General features: G+C 26.0%; 4 protein-coding genes across 10 annotated transcripts in view; 2 read left to right on the top strand and 2 right to left on the bottom strand.

Moving 5' to 3' along the window:
- The window catches only part of LOC122713071 (tachykinin-like peptides receptor 99D), a 31,794-nt gene extending 22,916 nt beyond the window's left edge, over positions 1 to 8,878 (top strand). Inside the window, exons 4-6 of the mRNA XM_043933218.1 lie at positions 5,731 to 5,927; positions 7,046 to 7,191; positions 7,833 to 8,878. Of these exons, the coding sequence (XP_043789153.1) occupies positions 5,731 to 5,927; positions 7,046 to 7,191; positions 7,833 to 7,945 (456 nt within the window). The 3' untranslated portion in view covers positions 7,946 to 8,878. The remainder of the gene's footprint in view (positions 1 to 5,730; positions 5,928 to 7,045; positions 7,192 to 7,832) is intronic.
- A 1,483-nt stretch (positions 8,879 to 10,361) lies between these two features.
- On the bottom strand, positions 10,362 to 11,809 carry LOC122712927 (peptide deformylase, mitochondrial-like). Its single transcript, XM_043932958.1, has 3 exons — positions 11,524 to 11,809; positions 10,809 to 11,186; positions 10,362 to 10,523 (listed from the first exon to the last, which is right to left on the bottom strand). Exons 1-3 carry the CDS (start codon positions 11,752 to 11,754, stop codon positions 10,431 to 10,433), a joined length of 702 nt encoding a protein of 233 aa, XP_043788893.1. The 5' UTR covers positions 11,755 to 11,809; the 3' UTR covers positions 10,362 to 10,430.
- A 641-nt stretch (positions 11,810 to 12,450) lies between these two features.
- On the top strand, positions 12,451 to 15,008 carry LOC122712972 (3-hydroxyisobutyryl-CoA hydrolase, mitochondrial). 3 transcript variants are annotated; one of them, XM_043933061.1, is made up of 8 exons: positions 12,451 to 12,631; positions 12,694 to 12,781; positions 13,078 to 13,265; positions 13,340 to 13,581; positions 13,700 to 13,941; positions 14,019 to 14,238; positions 14,417 to 14,604; positions 14,710 to 15,008. In XM_043933061.1, the coding sequence occupies exons 1-8, from the start codon at positions 12,629 to 12,631 to the stop codon at positions 14,844 to 14,846; spliced, it is 1,308 nt and encodes a 435-aa protein (XP_043788996.1). In that variant the 5' UTR covers positions 12,451 to 12,628; the 3' UTR covers positions 14,847 to 15,008. The 3 variants fall into 3 exon arrangements, with proteins under 3 accessions (XP_043788996.1, XP_043788998.1, XP_043788997.1); XM_043933063.1 differs by having other exon boundaries at positions 12,456 to 12,631; positions 13,216 to 13,265; XM_043933062.1 differs by having other exon boundaries at positions 12,457 to 12,631; positions 13,192 to 13,265.
- A 418-nt stretch (positions 15,009 to 15,426) lies between these two features.
- Positions 15,427 to 17,739, bottom strand: part of LOC122712973 (GTP-binding protein SAR1) — a 20,948-nt gene continuing 18,635 nt past the window's right edge. The window contains exons 1-6 of one of the 5 annotated variants that reach the window (XM_043933065.1): positions 17,525 to 17,656; positions 17,031 to 17,127; positions 16,677 to 16,796; positions 16,316 to 16,381; positions 16,006 to 16,241; positions 15,427 to 15,942 (exon numbers count right to left, since the gene is read on the bottom strand). In XM_043933065.1, the coding sequence (XP_043789000.1) occupies positions 15,826 to 15,942; positions 16,006 to 16,241; positions 16,316 to 16,381; positions 16,677 to 16,796; positions 17,031 to 17,073 (582 nt within the window). In that variant the 5' untranslated portion in view covers positions 17,074 to 17,127; positions 17,525 to 17,656 and the 3' untranslated portion in view covers positions 15,427 to 15,825. Of the gene's footprint in view, positions 15,943 to 16,005; positions 16,242 to 16,315; positions 16,382 to 16,676; positions 16,797 to 17,030; positions 17,128 to 17,317; positions 17,365 to 17,394; positions 17,657 to 17,739 lie in introns of those variants that run through there. The other 4 variants (XM_043933067.1, XM_043933064.1, XM_043933066.1 and 1 more) reach the window with 4 other exon arrangements.

Below are 17,739 nucleotides of genomic sequence, written 5' to 3'. Positions count from 1 at the left end.
ATATAATATAAGTATTATAATATATATAAAATAATATAATATATAGTATTATAATACTTAATATACTATATTATATTATAAAGTAATATAATAGCATTATAATATTAAGTAATAATAATATATGATAAATATATAATATTTATATATCATATAATAAACTCTACTATAGTATAATATATAATATATTATATCATATAATAATATATATATATATATTATATTAATATACTATAGTAAGTCAAGTCGAGTAAAATGAAACGATGAACTTTTCTTTTTTCTTACGAAACTATATAAACAATCTCGATTAATCGATTTTAATTAATTTTATTCTTGCGTGCCTCTTGATCAACATGATAAACGATCGTGAGAACGTAAACATGAAAATACAAAAATAAATGACTCGATTTAAAGATATTACATTACGAATGTAATATCGATCGAATTGTATTATATTATATTTTAAAAAATCGACGACGAGTATTCGAAGAGTGTAAAAAAAAAAAAGAAAAAGAAAAAGAAAAACAGAGAAGAATTGAATCCACTCGAATCCAGTTGAAGTTTTTGCACGACCATTATTTTCGACTACATGAGCATTCACCCGTTATCGGGCAACAAAATTGGCTTTCATTTATTCCCCAACGCAACGGTTGTTTCGTTATTAATCCCACATTTCGTTATTAAACCGCGATATGATTTCATGCACTTGTTTACAACATGTTTTCTGTTGTAATTGCAACTCGAGGTTGCACGAAAAGGTAATAATATAAGACCTGGATCCGATTAATAAACCGGTTAAAATACTTTCTTTCTTTCTTTTTTTTTTCGACGAAGCGACCAATTTTTGACGCACGATGCACGATCGATCTGGAAAACGAGCCGAAAAATTGCAAACTTTCAATCGAACGTGCACGTAAAAATAATCCAATTCTTCCATATGTAACATGATTACACATTCTCTGTGTATTGGATGGAAACAATATATTTCATCGTTTCAAAATTTCCTATTATTTAACAGGTATACATTCTCGATAGCCTATTTTCTTCGAAAGAAATAACCTTCCCTTATTTTATCACGCGATTGAATCTTTTCAATGTGGAGCAATTTCTAAAATTTCAACAAATCGTATCCTCTTTATTTGATATCACGTCGTATAATCTTTATATTTGATCACATTTTAATTTAAATGAAACCTTATATTTCTTTTGTCCTTTGCGATTGATATTTAAACGATTAGTTAGAAATGTATGTAAATACTTTATAAAAGTATTTATAATAAAAATATGAAATGTATCATGTTCAATTCGCAGAATTAATTAAGAAGGGATTAATAGTACATTGGACTTAGAAAGGAAGATAAAAATAATGAAAGAGTGATAAATTTATAAATTTCCGTAATATGTGAAGCATATTCGTAACGAGAGACGCCATCTTGAAAATGGATAAAGCGTTTGCAGACACACGTTTCTTTTCTTACTTTTACTTACTTATATTGTTGCATTTCGTTTAATCCACGATAAAATTCACGATAAATTCCTCGAACACATTTAACGAAATTCAATTACGATGCATGTAAAATAGTAGCATCTTGGAGACTGATAACAGTGCTTCTATTTAAAACCGTAAATCCAATTCATCGAGACCGTTTTATTGCACCATTTTAGAGAGAATATTCTTCCTTCGAAGAGGATCGAATGGAGAATTATTTTTCAGAAATCTTCAAACATTTTTTTTTTTTTTTTTTTTTTTACAATTATATCGATATCAATTAGAGATCTTTTCGTACGATCTGTTTGATTCGACATTTTTTCAAAAATTGAGTCTCCCTATCTCGTGATTTTCGTCCGAACGAAAATTGAAAAATTTTTCGATAATTAAGAGAGAGAGTTTTACGTTACTCTATGATAGTTGGCTCGTATGCCAAGTAACCTACATACAAGCCATTAACTACTATAAAATACAATTTATAGAATGGTATATCGCTATAAATTAATTCTGGAAAGCACCCATAGAATATTTGGCTCGACCCAGTAATTGTAATATTTCGATCTCTTGGAATATAATTTTGCGAAACAAATTTTTCATCTTATCGATGTTTTCGAAAATAATTAAGATTAAAAAATCGAATCGTCACATTTTATTTCGAGTCAAATTTCTTCCACATCTATCCATGCATTTCATCCTTTCAAAATTTCCAATTCTCTGCAAAAGAAGAGAGAGAGAGAGAGAGAGAGAGAGAGAGAGAGAGAGAAGGAGAGTATTATTTCCCCTATATTGGTCGTTTGCGAGGAAAAAACGAGGAAAAGTCTAAAATCAACTGACGATTTTTCGATTCTTTCCAATTTTCCTTGGACGTCATTCGAACGAAAAGAATCGTTAGAGATCAGCCATTCCAAATTAATCTTTTGGTAAAAAGAAAAAAAGATTCAAATCGTTTAAAATAAAAATCGCATAAAATCAATCGTGAAAATCGAATTGAATATTTCAACAGAGTTTTTAGAATGTTTTTTTCCAAACAAAATTCAAACTCATTTAATATATCGTAAGATATTAAGATATTATTTTAAAATATATCCAGGCTTGTCCAGACAGACACGTGAAATTACGTGATATTTGCACATAGGTGGAACACAACTCGGTTAGACGTTAAACCGAGCTATAATTTCTAATTATACATTTAATATACATTTACCAGGTATTTGCCACACCTTCTCGTAAACTAAATTCACTAGTGAAACATCGTAATGGTAATTGGTAGTTGTGACCCGATTCCTTGATCTTTTTCAACTTTTTCTTGACACGTATCACGTTGAAGGCGATGACAGATTTAATTTTAATTATCTTTCCTCGTCTCTGTGACAAAAAATGCTGAAGAAGAAGTTCAACGAAAGATCGGTCGATCGATCCAAAAATTCTTCGCAGTCGTTGAACACGTATTCAAAGAGATTAATAACGCGGAAACGAAAACGTCATCAATCATTAATAAAATTATCGATTAAAATTTCACAGATTTTTTTTTAAAAAAAGTTTTCGCGCACGTGTGCATAAACATAAAGATTTCATATTCACGTTAATTTCATGCTTCGTCGGATTATTTTGAAACAAGCGGATCACAAAAGTTTTTCATCCATGTTCTTTTAATTCTCCCTTATACGACGTCTAAATGATCTCTATATAAATTTTTATACGATCGTACGAGTTATTCGTGATGTTAGAATTTTATAACCGAGTAGATTATTATCCTCAAGGAACAAGGAAAATTGGACTTTGAAATTTTATTAATTGTTATTATTATTATTATTATTATTATTATTATTGTTATTATTATTATTACGATTTGATCGAAAATATAATTTTTTTTTAAATATTTATATAACGGAATGTATCGTTAAATCGTTATATTTTTATAGCAAAAATTTTAAAGCTGATGTATGCATGCTTTACTAAATTTCTCGTGATAACAATTTAATCATTCTTCTGTGTTTCTTCTGTGTTTCAAAAAGATATTTTTTTTTTTTTTTTTTTTTTAAAGTTGAATGCCAGTATTTCAGCGCGGTTTTTTTTTAGACGGAAGTTTCCTCTGAAGGCAACACCTGCTCTTGATGCAACTTCTCTGTACCGCTCTCGTCGTGAAAGTCCGATAGTTCTCCTATGGCTGTATAATGTATTCCTCGGAGAACGGAAGATAATTTTCAAAGGAGCGAAAATATTTGAAAAAAGAATTCTTTTAAAGGGGAAAAAACGAGAATTTTCTTCGAAAAATGTTGTTCCCCTTATAAATTCTTTAATCCATGAATAATCACGAACTCCGTGCACCAAGATATTTTACGATCTTATGGAAAGAAAATGAAATTTCTTTTGTTAAATCTCGCGATTCAATTTCACATATTATTATTTTTCAAAATAATTTTTAAGCTCTCTTTCTTCTTTCCCCCTTTAAAATCTCTAAAAATAATAATTATTACGAAAATAAATTTTTCTTTTCGAGGGCAAGAGTCGAGTAAAAAAGAGAGAGAAAGAGAAAGATATCTTAGGATTTATGGATCAGATCGTATAAAATTTTCGATAAAACGAAAATTTCTTTTGTTCCGCACACGTACACGTTAAATCTCGCGATTCAATTTCACATATTATTACTTTTCAAAATCATTTCTAAACCTTTTTCTTCTTTCTCTCTGTAAATTTTTAAAAATAATAATTATTGCGAAAATAAATTTTTCTTTTGAACGGCAAATAGAAGAGAGAGAGAGAGAGAGAGAGAGAGAGAGAGAGAGAGAGAGAGAGAGAGAGAGAAAACACGTCAATCAAGCGATCGTTTAATTAAATGAACGCGACGAGCGGGAAAAAAGACAAGGGAAATAGTATTGCATAGGAATACGAGACCATCTTCTTCCCCAAGTGGTCCTATTGGATTTCGATTAACCGACAAAGAAGACTCGTTTTCTTCCATACATCGAGTGTCCATCTCACCGGTAACAATGTTCCACGATGACCCTCGGCAACGACCGAGGAGATATATCCAAGAAAGAAGAAAAAGTTTTAATCGTGGGCGGTGGATTGGACTTCCAGAAATCAATCTCCCTTCCCTACGCGCGATTATAAATTAAAAAGCGCGCCACCTCGATCAAGAAAACAAGGAAATGACGAGCGAAGATAATAGCAAAAAATAGTATTAATCGAGGGGATTGAGATGGTCGAGCCCACGCACGGAGTCGAAAAGCGATCGATTAATGAATGAGTGGCGAGACTCGCACGCTCTTGCGTGTATAAATTTCTAGATCCAAACGATGAGATAAGTTAAAAAAAAAAATGCAAATTCTCGAGGAAAATTTCATCGAGTTGGATGGATCAAGCGAACCTCCTTGTACGATACATCTTCTCGTAAAATACGAATGTGAAATTGTATTCTTGGAAGTCTGGTTATACGAATAAAATGTGCAATAGATGGCCTGTTGAGATTCTACTTTCGACGGACGAAGTTGAATCGCTTGAATACGTTGGAATGTCGGTGTAACCGCGCTCATCCCGTGACGCGTATAATAATGGCACAATGATACAATTTCATAGGCGAGTGGCTCCGTAAAGTGGGGCCGGACAATGACGAGTTAAATTCCGTTGGACCGAACTTTAAGATGGAGTTCAAGCGCGGTTGTCAAACTTTGGACAACGGTGGACACACGATTTCCTCTTTCTGCTCTTCAAACTTTCGCTAGCTGTCGAAAATTGTTTAAGCGGCTTTAACGCGAAAGAGGTTGCTCGAGAGGTTTCGTTGTAATTGCTTTATGCAGTTCGAACGAATTTTTCTCTTTTCGTTTTACGACGAGAAATAAAAATCGTGGGCATTAAATGGACATTTCGTAACAGGATTGTCAAGATCACGGTGTAAATTATATTACGAATATAAAAAAATATGTATATCCTTTTATCGAAAAGAATTTAGATTAAATTCGTTCGCGGAAAAGATATAATTCCACTTTGAGTAATAAGCTCTATTTTAGCCGCATGACTCGCGAGTAAAAGAATTAGAATTTAAGGGAATTGACTTGCCTGGTTTCGAAAACGAATATTCTACTATTTTATGAATTTTTCTCTTCCATCTTGATTTTCCTATCTATTTTTATATATATTTCACGACAATTATACACTTTTTTTAAATAATTTCCTTCGATTAATTCTGATTGAAAAAAAAAACAAGACGTTAGTTAAATAAATATGAACGTTGTTTTTTTTAGGTGGTAAAAATGATGATCGTGGTGGTACTAATATTTGCGATATGCTGGTTACCTTTTCACGTATACTTCATCATAACGTCGTATTTTCCGGAGGTTACGAATGAATCGTATATCCAAGAAGTTTTCTTGGGTATTTACTGGCTTGCGATGTCTAACAGCATGTATAATCCCATAATCTACTGTTGGATGAATTCCAGGTAAAATATTACTTTATAAAACATCATGTAAGTACCTTTGTAAATAAATATGAATTAATTAAAAAATTTCTTAGGTATTCCATGATCAGGATGATTTTCAATAAAATTTCACTTTGCTTAAAAAAAATGATTGGCAAATTTTCCTCGTTGCACGTGTAAATTCGTTTTAATAATTACGTTAATCAAAAGTGCAAAACATTTTAATTATTATTCGATAATTCAATAATCAAAACTTAATCGATCTTAAGTTTTCAACTAGTAATAGTTTTTAGAACTTTATTGATTTCGATATCGTCGCTGCGTCAAAACGTATCGTACTTTAAATTAAAACTGCTCTTTAAGGTTAATTTTCACTCGCTATTTATGTTTCGTCATGTGTAAACAATTTTCACACGTACGCGCGATATGTATATTTAAAATTGATTTATTATCATTTAAAAAAAAGAATAATTTCAAATTTTATCGAAAAATCCATAGTATATCCATCATAAAATATAAATTTTAATTGCGGTTTGGTTGATACCATATATACATATATCTATATATATCATATATCAAAAAACCGCACGAACCGTCGAAGACAAATCCAGACAACATTGTTTGTCCCACAAACTGAATGAAACGGGTGCCAGGTGATTGATTTGAAAATAGCCATTTACCAGAATCCCTTTACACGTCATACACAGGAATTGTTTCGGTGAAATTCTAGCGATGCACACCGGTATCATCGTTTCGTACCAAACAACTAAAATACTACTGTCCGTAACGAACAATTTCCTCACAATAGGCCAATAGTTCTCGTCCTACAACACTCGTTCGCCTATACTCACGAAAAAACAAAAAAAAAAAAAAAAAAAAAAAGAAAGAAACGGAAAAAAAAAACTCTTTCACTTTCCAATAAAATATTACCTATTCGTTTGAAATGTACCGTTTCTCCACCGATATTTTCCCTCGAAAAACTACGAGGTTAGATTAAACCTCTGTCCAATTTCTACAAGAATTTTTCAATTACGAAAAATATAAAAGCGTCTAAAATTGAAACAATAAAAATTCGTTTTTTGAAAATGAAAATTTGATCAATAATAATTAAACAAAGTCTTTTTCTCAATACTTCGCAGATTTCGACGCGGATTCGCCCATTTTTTCTCCTGGTGTCCTATGGTAAAAGTTCCGCCCGAGCCCTCGTTATCACGATCGGAGGCGTTAACGTCGCGATACAGTTGCACAGGAAGTCCTCAAACGAACACAAGGATATCACGGAACGGTACGTCCTCGTCCACGTCTTTGGAACGCTCTTGCACAACATCGTCTACAATGGCATCCACGAGCGAGTCACGATTCGAGCACGATGACACCCATACGGACGCGCAAAATTCTTACATAGATTTGCACGACCTCGCCACAGCCAATGCCAAAGCCAATGAATCGCGAGACGAAATAGAGTAACGAAATTGACACGACGACTCTGAAAATTGATTCGTTCGGTAACAGGTAGCTTTTAACAACTTTACGTACGAATCGAACGAATCGAGAAAAAGAAAAAAAAAACATCTCGATCGGTATTTTCACACGAGCTCGATCGATAAGAAAGAAATCATTACAACTCAGCGTATAAACGTATATTATTTGCATATATGTTTCATTATGAACGATTCATAAATGAATTTATGAAGTAAGAAATCAACTTTTGTGTAGATGCAATATATCTTTATGTTAATTAATGCCTGATCGAATTTATGCATCTAGAATTCTTATTTATAAATGAAAAATCCTTCTTCCTAACGAGAAAAATTAGTTCCTAAATTCCAAAATACAATTTTACTGTATCATTAGAAATGTAAAAAGAAAAAAAACTATACTATTAATATATCGATACAAATAAGATCGATTTTTAATTTTTAATAGGTACGCCGCGAATACATATGTGTCTACGATCGAGAGGAGGAAACGATCGATTTTTGGCTGAGCATCGAGGAAGGAAATGGAAAACCTCGCAAACTATGGGTCACGTGTCTTGACAGGAAGAAGAAAGCGCTCAGCAACGAGTACATACCTGGATATAAGAGTACATATCCATAAAAAGTCGACCTCTTCAAGATTCATCGCGAATGAAATAGAGAGAGATTGAGGAGCCGTTAAATTCTAGATCATAACGCACGCAGACCTGTTATGATCAGATCAGATCAGACCAGAAAGCTCAAATAATTGTTCACTATGTTCAATAGAAACGTTAACTATCCGCTATTAGAATAAATATTTCCGTTTCGATGTAAACTACGCTGAATCGAACGCGACGATGAAAATCAAAGGATTCATAAAAAAAAAATGATCTTTTTTGCATTTTTATTTTTTATCGATAGATTTGATAAATAAAAAAAAATTTAAAAATTCTTTTAAAAACTATTAATTTTACAAACTATTATACGATAGTGATAATTATATTGCCGAACAAATTATAAAGTTGTGCACTTTATGATTCTAATAAGAATCTTCTTATTTAGAAGATTTTTTATTTGGAACGTGAATCAAAACTTTGCTTCATACATTTAACTTTATGAAAAAATAAAATATTTTCATATTTTTTTTTGCTTATATTGTTATAGCACAATATAAGAAGATGAAAAGTTAAATTTACATTAAAACATACTTAGTTATATTACATATAAGTTAAATTGTTTAGTGTATGTATGTATAAACATTAACGGACCAATAATCTACCTACTGCTATCTGCATATGTTTATGAAAAAGTTTCCTTTTTCTAACAAAAATAGAATTTTAATGAGAAATTTATAAGGACATAGATCATGATATAGTAGTTTAATGTGTGCAGTTTTGTAAAACATAAACTGCTTAATTAATTCTTCCTACTACTAAGTGTTCCTACTGTGTATTGGTATAATAAATCTAATAGGAAAGAATACTAATTTTCATCGAACGAAAATGTTTTCTATTTCAGATAATAGTTTCTTTAAAAAATGAAAAGTCTATATTTTTAATGAAATTTTGCTACTTAAACAAGCTTATATCTTGTTTGATTTCAAGTATTATTGTTTAAAAAAAAAAATAACGAAAATATTATAATTAATATAAAAAATATAGATAATGTTCTATTACAATTTAAAAATAGTTATGATAAACATTTTCGTTCTAAAAATGAACAAATGTATTTATGAATAAATGAATAATTTATGGAATAATTATTTTGTTGAAAATATATTTACTTAATTGTTTGTATAATCTGATTTGTATCTTAATATTTCATTTATCAATAATTTATAATTTTTTCCAATTTTCAAATAAATCTAATAAAATTCTTAAAATTTTTGAGCGAAAGTGTATATTTACTTTGGTTGTCTATACCATATATTTATTTAAATAAATTGTTATATACAAAATGTTAATAATATATAAATGCTAAATACATCGTAAAAATTAATCATTAATGTTATAATTCTTTGTAAAAATAAATTTAGTTTAATATATATAATATTTTAATACGAAAATTATTTTTTTTTTTTTTTGATTAAAAAAGAAATAATGTATATTTAGTACTGACAATGTTTTGCAAACGTTGTTCGATTATTACATTTAATTTATGTATTTATATCAAACAAAAGAAATAAAAAATTTTTTTTTAAATCGGCCAAACTGAAAACTAAGTGAATTAATAATTATTTCAATATTAATCGATATTATTTATATTTTCCACTGTAACGCTGTACGGAGGAAGAACACTCTGGGAAAAATAAACGCTTTTTAATATAATAGTTAAGTCTAAATGTATGTGTAACTACATATATTAAATGTATTGAAAAAAGCTTAAGCTTGGTAAAGTGAGAAGAGAATATATTATTTGATATGTTTAAAAATATGTGAATAATAATACGAGAGACTGCTTCTTTTTGCAGGGAAAAGCTTCCTAAAAATTGTACTTTCATCATAAACAAATAGTATAAAAATTAAGAAATGAAAATATACGATATTAAAAGAAATAATTAATGTGATTTGTATCTATTTTATAAAAAATACATTGATTTAGATGCTGAAATATAAATGACATATCCTGTATGTATAAATATATAGATGTTTTTATCCTGTATTAATTAAATCACTGATTAAAATTTTACATATATTATTATTTTTGTTTATAGAATTGTTTATAGAAATTGTTTATAGAAATTATATTTCTATAAAAAGCAAAATATTTTTCAAATAAAATTTTATATTTATTTATGATTTTCACAATTCACACATTTTTATTATATTTTAATTTACTTCTGTTTTATCTTCTATATTAATTATTATAATAATATAAATATGTTAAAATGGCTTATAATACTTATTCATAAAATTAATTGATTTATTAAATAACTAACAAATTTTTGGGAAAATGTAACTATAATTTTCTATAAAATAAAAAAACCCAAAAGTATATATATTTTCATTATATTAACATAAATTAATATAAGTAATTTTACAAAATTATCCTATGAAATAGTTAATCAATTAACAATATCTTTTTCATATTTATCTATTTTATCCCACTCACCATAATTAAATGAAAATGGAAACATTCTATCAGTATATAAATGACCCTAAAAAATAATAAAATATATTATTAAATATAATATATTTATATAATATATTTATATAATATATTTATATAATAATAAATATATAATTAAATATAATATATTTATATTATTTTTTATTAATCTTTTAATTCTTAGCATGATAAGGCTAAATAAAGCTATAGACAATAAATGTACAGTAAATTTTGATGATATAATCAATTAAAGAAATGAAAAACTATAATATATATAATATAATAGTTAAAAAAACAAATGATCAAATAAAATGATAAGGGAAAATATACTTACTTTTAAATGATCCATTTCATGATGAACAATTCTAGCTAACCAACCTTCTGCTTTCATAGAAAATGGTTCTCCAAATTTATTAAGAGCTTCAATTTGAACTTCTTTTGGTCTTGGTACTTCTGCATAATAACAATGAATACTCGCACATGTTTCAAAATGTACAATTTCTTCAGAATTTATTATTTTCATTTTTGGATTAATAAAATATGTTAATGGATAAGGTATGATATCATAACATTTTCGTATATATGGATGAATACATTTTACAGATTCTTCTGTCACTTCAATAGCAAATAATTGCCAAGGTAAGCCAATTTGTGGTGCTGCTAATCCTACTGTATCATATTTTTTTAATAATTTATATAAATGATCAAGTATCTACAATAAAAAAATTAATATGAATTTGTAATAAAATAAATCATATAATTGAAAAAAATACCTTTATTAATTATATAATTTTTAAAGTAAATATTTTTATTATAAAAATCTTTTTCATTAGATATAAGATAGAAGTATTATTATATATATCTAATGAAGTATTATTAAGTTTAATTTTATAATTTCTATATTTTCTTATAATGCGAGAATAAATTTCAATTTAAAACATTAATTTATTATCTTAAGTATTTTAATAAGAAAACAAAATTATTTACAATTTATTTTTTAAATTGAACAATTATTTAAAGATATAAATTAATAAAATATAAAAACATACTTTTTGAAATTCTTGCGTTTGTATTATTTTTTCATCTATAAATGATGTTTTCTGTCTTAAAACAGGATTACCAACTTGACAAATAAAATTATAAGGAGGTTTTGTAATTTCAGGTGTTTCAGTCAAATATATTTCACAAAGTTTTTTTAAACTTTGAAAACTAAATGCACATGTATTATTTTTTTGCAAAGTCTTTATAGATCTATTGACTATATTAAAACATTTGAACATTATTTTGATTATTGTTTTACAGTATTCGTAAGAATTTTTGATAGAGTCGAAAAGGTTAAACTTCTATGATGATGTAATAGATATGTTGGTACTATGATTTAACGGATCATATATTATATGATATAACGGATCATCAAATATATTATTAAATATTTTAATGGAAACATGATTTTAGTTTCTCAAAAATGTTTTAAATATATATTAATATATATTAAAAAAATATATATTAATATATTTGTTTTGTTTTTATAAATAATAATAATATTAAAATTTTAATATTAATAATAAAATTATAAATAATGATAATAAAAAATTTTATTACTTAATTTGCTTTTAATAAAAATTTTTTTATTGTAATTAAAATTATATAATAATTAATTATGAAATATTTAAAAATATTTTTTTCTCCTTATTTTCTTAATTTTAACCTTAATATTTGTTACGTCATAAATAATATTTATTATATTATTATAACATAATAATAACATAACATAACTATTTTATTATAATGTAATATTTACAATTAACTCATTATTTAATTATAATTAATATAATATTTAATTATATTTTCAATATTTTATTTTTATATTTAAATATTGACAGTTAAATCATATTTTACATACCATTAATGTATTTACATATTTCGTCAATAAAATTTCGATGTATTATTACGTAATGATTTCATCAATACAATTATCATTTTATATTACGTATTACATATTAAAAAAATAAGAATATCAACATACAATTTGATAACCTATATTAATATACCAAATTTGTTTGTATTATTTGTTGTGTGATATTTTATATCTATATTAATATTTCCTATTTTATACTTAATATAATCGTATAAAATAAATATTCAAGAATCAAAATGGTAATTATTTTTTATATAAAATTTTGTAATCAAATCACAATTAATATTCTTTTTTTTATTAGATAAAAAATAGTGCATTAAAATTAAATTGTGTGGGTGGTAATTCAATTAATACTCTAAGGTATTTATCAACACAAACTTCAGGTGGAGGTAAGGATACAGGTTTAAAATTTGCTAATCAAAATCCAAAACCTATTATATTACCTGAAACAGAACCATCAGAACCATATCCAACTGCTCCTTATCCTCAAAGAACTCCTATAATAGAAATACCAGGTTTTTGAAAAATTTTTAAATTTTTAATTTTTAATAATGTTAATAAAATATGTTAAATATGTTAAATATGTTTAATAAAGAATTTTAAAGATAGATTATGAATTAAGTATTAATAATGAATATACTGATATATAAATTAATTAAAATTAATTATTAAAAAAATAATTTAGGTCCTATAGTAGAACCTGCACTTCCTCAACCATTACCTCAACCCCAACCTCAACCTCAACCTCAACCTCAACCTCAACCTCAACCAGATTCTTTACCACCTCTTGAAATTCCAGTACCTCATAAAAGTGCAATTGCAGGCAAGGAAGCACAACAAACAAATATAGAAAATGATGTCTTATTTAAAGAAGTATGTATATCTATAATTATAAAGTTAATAATATAAATTATATATTTATAATAAATATATTTTTTTTAAATAAGGTTGGAAATAAAGGTATTATTATATTGAATCGTCCAAAAGCACTAAATGCTTTAAATTTATCAATGGTTGAAAAAATATATCCAGTACTTAAGAAATGGGAATCATCTAAAAAATTAGTGATAATTGAAGGTGCAGGAGATAAAGCATTTTGTGCAGGTGGTGATATAAAATCTATTGCTAATGAAATAAGAGATAATGATAATAAAGTCTTAGGTGAAACATTTTTGAAAAAGGAATATACGTAAGTTTCAAAACATTACTTTAAAGTATATTATTAAATATTTTAGAATTATATAAATTTAAGAATTATTCAATTAATTTATTAAATCTTTCATATATAATCTTTCATAAATATATAGCTTAAATCATCTCATTGGTACATATAAAATACCATATATAGCAACAATAAATGGAATAACTATGGGAGGTGGTGTTGGAATATCAGTTCATGGTAAATATCGAATTGCTACAGAAAAAACATTATTTGCAATGCCAGAAACAGAAGTTGGATTAATTCCTGATGTTGGTGGAACTTATTTTTTACCTAGACTAAAAGGTAAATTAGGACTTTATCTTGGATTGACTGGAGATCGATTACAAGGTATGAAAAATTATTAAATTCATTAATACATATTTTAAATGTTTTATATTATAAATCATAATTTTATATTATATTAGGTATTGATGTATTACTTGCTGGTATTGCAACACATTTTATTCCTTCTGAGAAACTACCAAATTTAAAAGAAGATTTACTGATGACTGATAAATCTGATATTAAAGAAATCTTAAATAAATATCAATCTAAAACATTGAATCAAGAATTTTGTTTAGCACCATATATGAGTAAAATAGATAAATATTTTTCTGCATCATGTATAGAAGAAATTATAGAGAGGTAAACTGATATATAATGATATATAATAATAATTATAAATATGATATATAATTTTACTTTAATAATTAGATATATATATATATATATATATATGCGTTTAATATAGTTTAATTAATTATATATATATATATAATTTATTATATTTTAAAATATTTACTTATTGCAAATTTTGATGAAGATTAAAAGAAGATAATTCAGAATGGGCCAAAAAGACATTGCAAATGTTATTAAAAGCATCTCCTACTGCTCTAAAGTTTACAATGTGTGCTATTCAAAAAGGAAGCACATTGAATTTGGCAGATTGTTTAAAGATGGAGTTTAGATTAATGTGTAATTTTTTTAACAAAACTAGTGATTTTTGCGAAGGTACTTATAAATATGTATTATTCATTTATAATTATATATTTATTATCTTTAAAAAATAATTTTATATAACTATTATTATTATTAATATAATTATTAATCTTATAGGTGTCAGAGCCGTTTTAATCGATAAAGATAGAAAACCAAAGTGGAATCCCAAAAACTTAATAGAAGTAACAGACAATTATGTAAATCAACAATTTAATCTTTTAATAAATGAATTACACAGTATTAAATTAGATTAGAATATCAGGGAAATAGCATAAAAAGTACAAATTGTATGAAATAGAAAACAACATGCTTTATTTGAAAAATAATAAACAAAATATTAATAAGTATTTACAATTACTATGTTAATACATTAAAAAAAAATATTATTTTTAAGTTTTTTATTTTTTGTTATTCTATTTTTAAATCAAGTTTACACAAACAACTATATAATATAATACGGACGATTTATGATATTTTACAAGACATTTATTAATATTTTAAAAACTTACTACCAAAATGTAACTACAAATATATTGATAGTTTTATAATAAAATGTATTCGTTTTTATCTTTTTACAAGTTGTACTTGTATTTTATTTTAAGAACAAAAATTTAAAAAAAAAAAATGATAATATATTAAGCAAATAATATGTATGAAATTCATTGATATTTTTAATTTTAATTAAAAAATATCAAATAAAATGCATTTATTATTCTTTTAATAAAAGATATCAAAATACATTTGCCAAAATTTGTTTTAATTTTCCCAAATATGCATAAAATATTTTTAACGTAATTAGAATATTTACGTTATAAAAAATAATTTTAAAAACACTTAAAATTCTTAAATAGTTTATTACTTTATTTATCAAAACGTTTATTATTTTTATTATATCAAGTACTTCCATAATATGATTTGCAAATGACAGAAATTCACAGAACTCTTTCTTATATGGAATTAAAACAATTTATATAGATTGTAGGCTCCATGTATTAAAATGAAAGAAATTAATTCTATCACGTTTGTCAAATTGTATTTTTCGGATTTTTTTGTTTTACTTATTTGCACTGTTCTGAATCTGTTATTGCAGTTTATATATTGATATTCCTTTCCTACTGCACAATTCACATAAAGGATAACAATACACTTCAGTACTAACATCCAATATGAATCAGAGGAAAGGGAAATGTAATAAACTGCCACAAATCTGAGTATTTAAATTATTGTATGCATTCAGTCAATATACTGAGCAAGCCAACGGAAACCTTCACCATATCCTTGTCTTTTCAACACTGAACACATAAATAATTCCAATGGACGACCAGGTATTTCACTGCGAGAAATCTTTCCCTAAAATTTATGTAATTTATATAATTATACATATTACATAAATTTAATAATTTATATACATACCTTTCCTGTTGTTTGACCATAAAGGTTGAAATAATTTCTAAGTTCATCTTCTGATGCTGCACCTGGTTTATCAATTTTATTACCTAGCACTAAAACTGGACATGAACTAAGTTGTTCATCAGTTAAAAGTGCATCAAATTCAGCTTTTGATTCTGGTAATCGTGATCTATCACTTGCATCAACAAGAAATACTATTGCATCCACTGCAGGAAAATAATCTTTCCAAACTCTTCGAGCTGTAATATATCTTATACTTTAATAAAATAACATTATAAAATATAAATATAAACAACAAATCAATTAATTATACCTTGGGGATGTCCTCCAAGATCAAATGTTGTGAACCTCATATTTCCAATGGAAAGTTCTTCTGAAGCTGAAGAAAAATATATACAATATTATAATTATAATAACTGTAATATATAATAAAATTATATATTACATGTAATAAAATACATTAAGTATAAATACAATTAATGAAATTAAATATCTAAAAAAAAAAAAAGAAAAAAAAATATATTATTTAAATATATAATACAAAACTAGAAAATAATTCATTGTAATAAAATATTAAATTATAGAATAATAAACAAAGTTAAAACAAAGTTTAAAAAAATTGTTATACATATCTCTAAATATATATAATAATTATTATTTTAAATATTAATTACTTGGATGCAATGTAGGCACATGTTGAGCTAGTCGATCATCTTTGAGCATATGAAGTAATGTAGTTTTGCCTGCATTATCTAAACCAAGAAACAAGAGTTTACCACTCTTTTTCCAAAGACCTAAAAATTAAAAACAAAAATCAAACTAAAAGCAATATTAAAAATTTTAAATAATTTTACAAAATTTATACATATTCATTTAAATATAAAATATAAATACATTTTTTATATATTCAAAAAAGGAATACAATAAAATCATTTATATTCATAAAATCATCAATTTACATGCACTTTAAACACATGTTTTATATAACATAAATTTATAATGTAAAACATAATAAAAGTTATACATACCAAGATAATTTAAAACTCCTGCAAACCAATCCCAAATGAACATATTTGTAGATATAAATGAATGTCAAGTCCACTGTGTACTAACTATTGAATGACTCTGCAACAATGATAAGTTGACAAGATTATCATCTTTAAGTAATTGTGCATAATAGTAGTCATTTTTAAATTTATTATAGCCTTCATATAATTTTTTTTAAATAATAAGAAAAAATATTATAACAAAATACAAATATCGATAATATACAAATAGTTATTTACAAGAAAAAGTAAAACATTAAATCAATAACCTTTATTACATCGAAGTCAAGAATGGTATTTAGAATATAATCGGTGGACGATTACAATTGAAATGCGATAGACTTACCAGATCTCACCTAATAACAGTTTTATGTTTCGTTCACCACCACCAAAATGCAAAATTGCAAGCGGGTCAGAAAAGCGTTCGCATGGTATAATTACACTAAATCTGTTTCTTTACCACTAATTTAACGTACCCTACACAAAAAATATACGAAGCTGCAAAAGATGGAGAAGAAGTGCTTTTCTTCTTATAAAAAGCACAACTTTAGCAAACCTATTTGGCTGGCAGTTGGCACTGATGACGTCTACTTCCGTCTGCCATATTGTCTAAATAGTGCTGTTTCATAAATGCAGATTTTGAGGTCAATTATATTTATTTTTATTTCATTCTTAAAATTATAATAATATA

Source organism: Apis laboriosa, unplaced genomic scaffold, assembly GCF_014066325.1.
Source record: "Apis laboriosa isolate Shangri-la unplaced genomic scaffold, ASM1406632v1 scaffold21_cov150, whole genome shotgun sequence".
Lineage (NCBI taxonomy): Eukaryota > Metazoa > Arthropoda > Insecta > Hymenoptera > Apidae > Apis > Apis laboriosa.
The sequence above is the reverse complement of the archived record's forward strand: the minus strand, read 5'-3'. Positions and strand labels throughout refer to the sequence as shown.

What these genes read in the sequence shown, in the direction of transcription:
- LOC122712927 (XM_043932958.1), bottom strand. Translation starts at nt 11,754, where the DNA reads ATGTTCAAATGTTTTAATATAGTCAATAGATCTATAAAGACTTTGCAA. An exon ending in AAACGCAAGAATTTCAAAAA is followed by an intron (nt 11,187 to 11,523) that starts GTATGTTTTTAT and finishes TTTTTATTGTAG; the next exon opens with ATACTTGATCATTTATATAA. An exon ending in ATGAAATGGATCATTTAAAA is followed by an intron (nt 10,524 to 10,808) that starts GTAAGTATATTT and finishes ATTATTTTTTAG; the next exon opens with GGTCATTTATATACTGATAG.
- LOC122712972 (XM_043933061.1), top strand. An exon ending in ATGATGTCTTATTTAAAGAA is followed by an intron (nt 13,266 to 13,339) that starts GTATGTATATCT and finishes TTTTTAAATAAG; the next exon opens with GTTGGAAATAAAGGTATTAT. An exon ending in TTTTTGAAAAAGGAATATAC is followed by an intron (nt 13,582 to 13,699) that starts GTAAGTTTCAAA and finishes ATAAATATATAG; the next exon opens with CTTAAATCATCTCATTGGTA.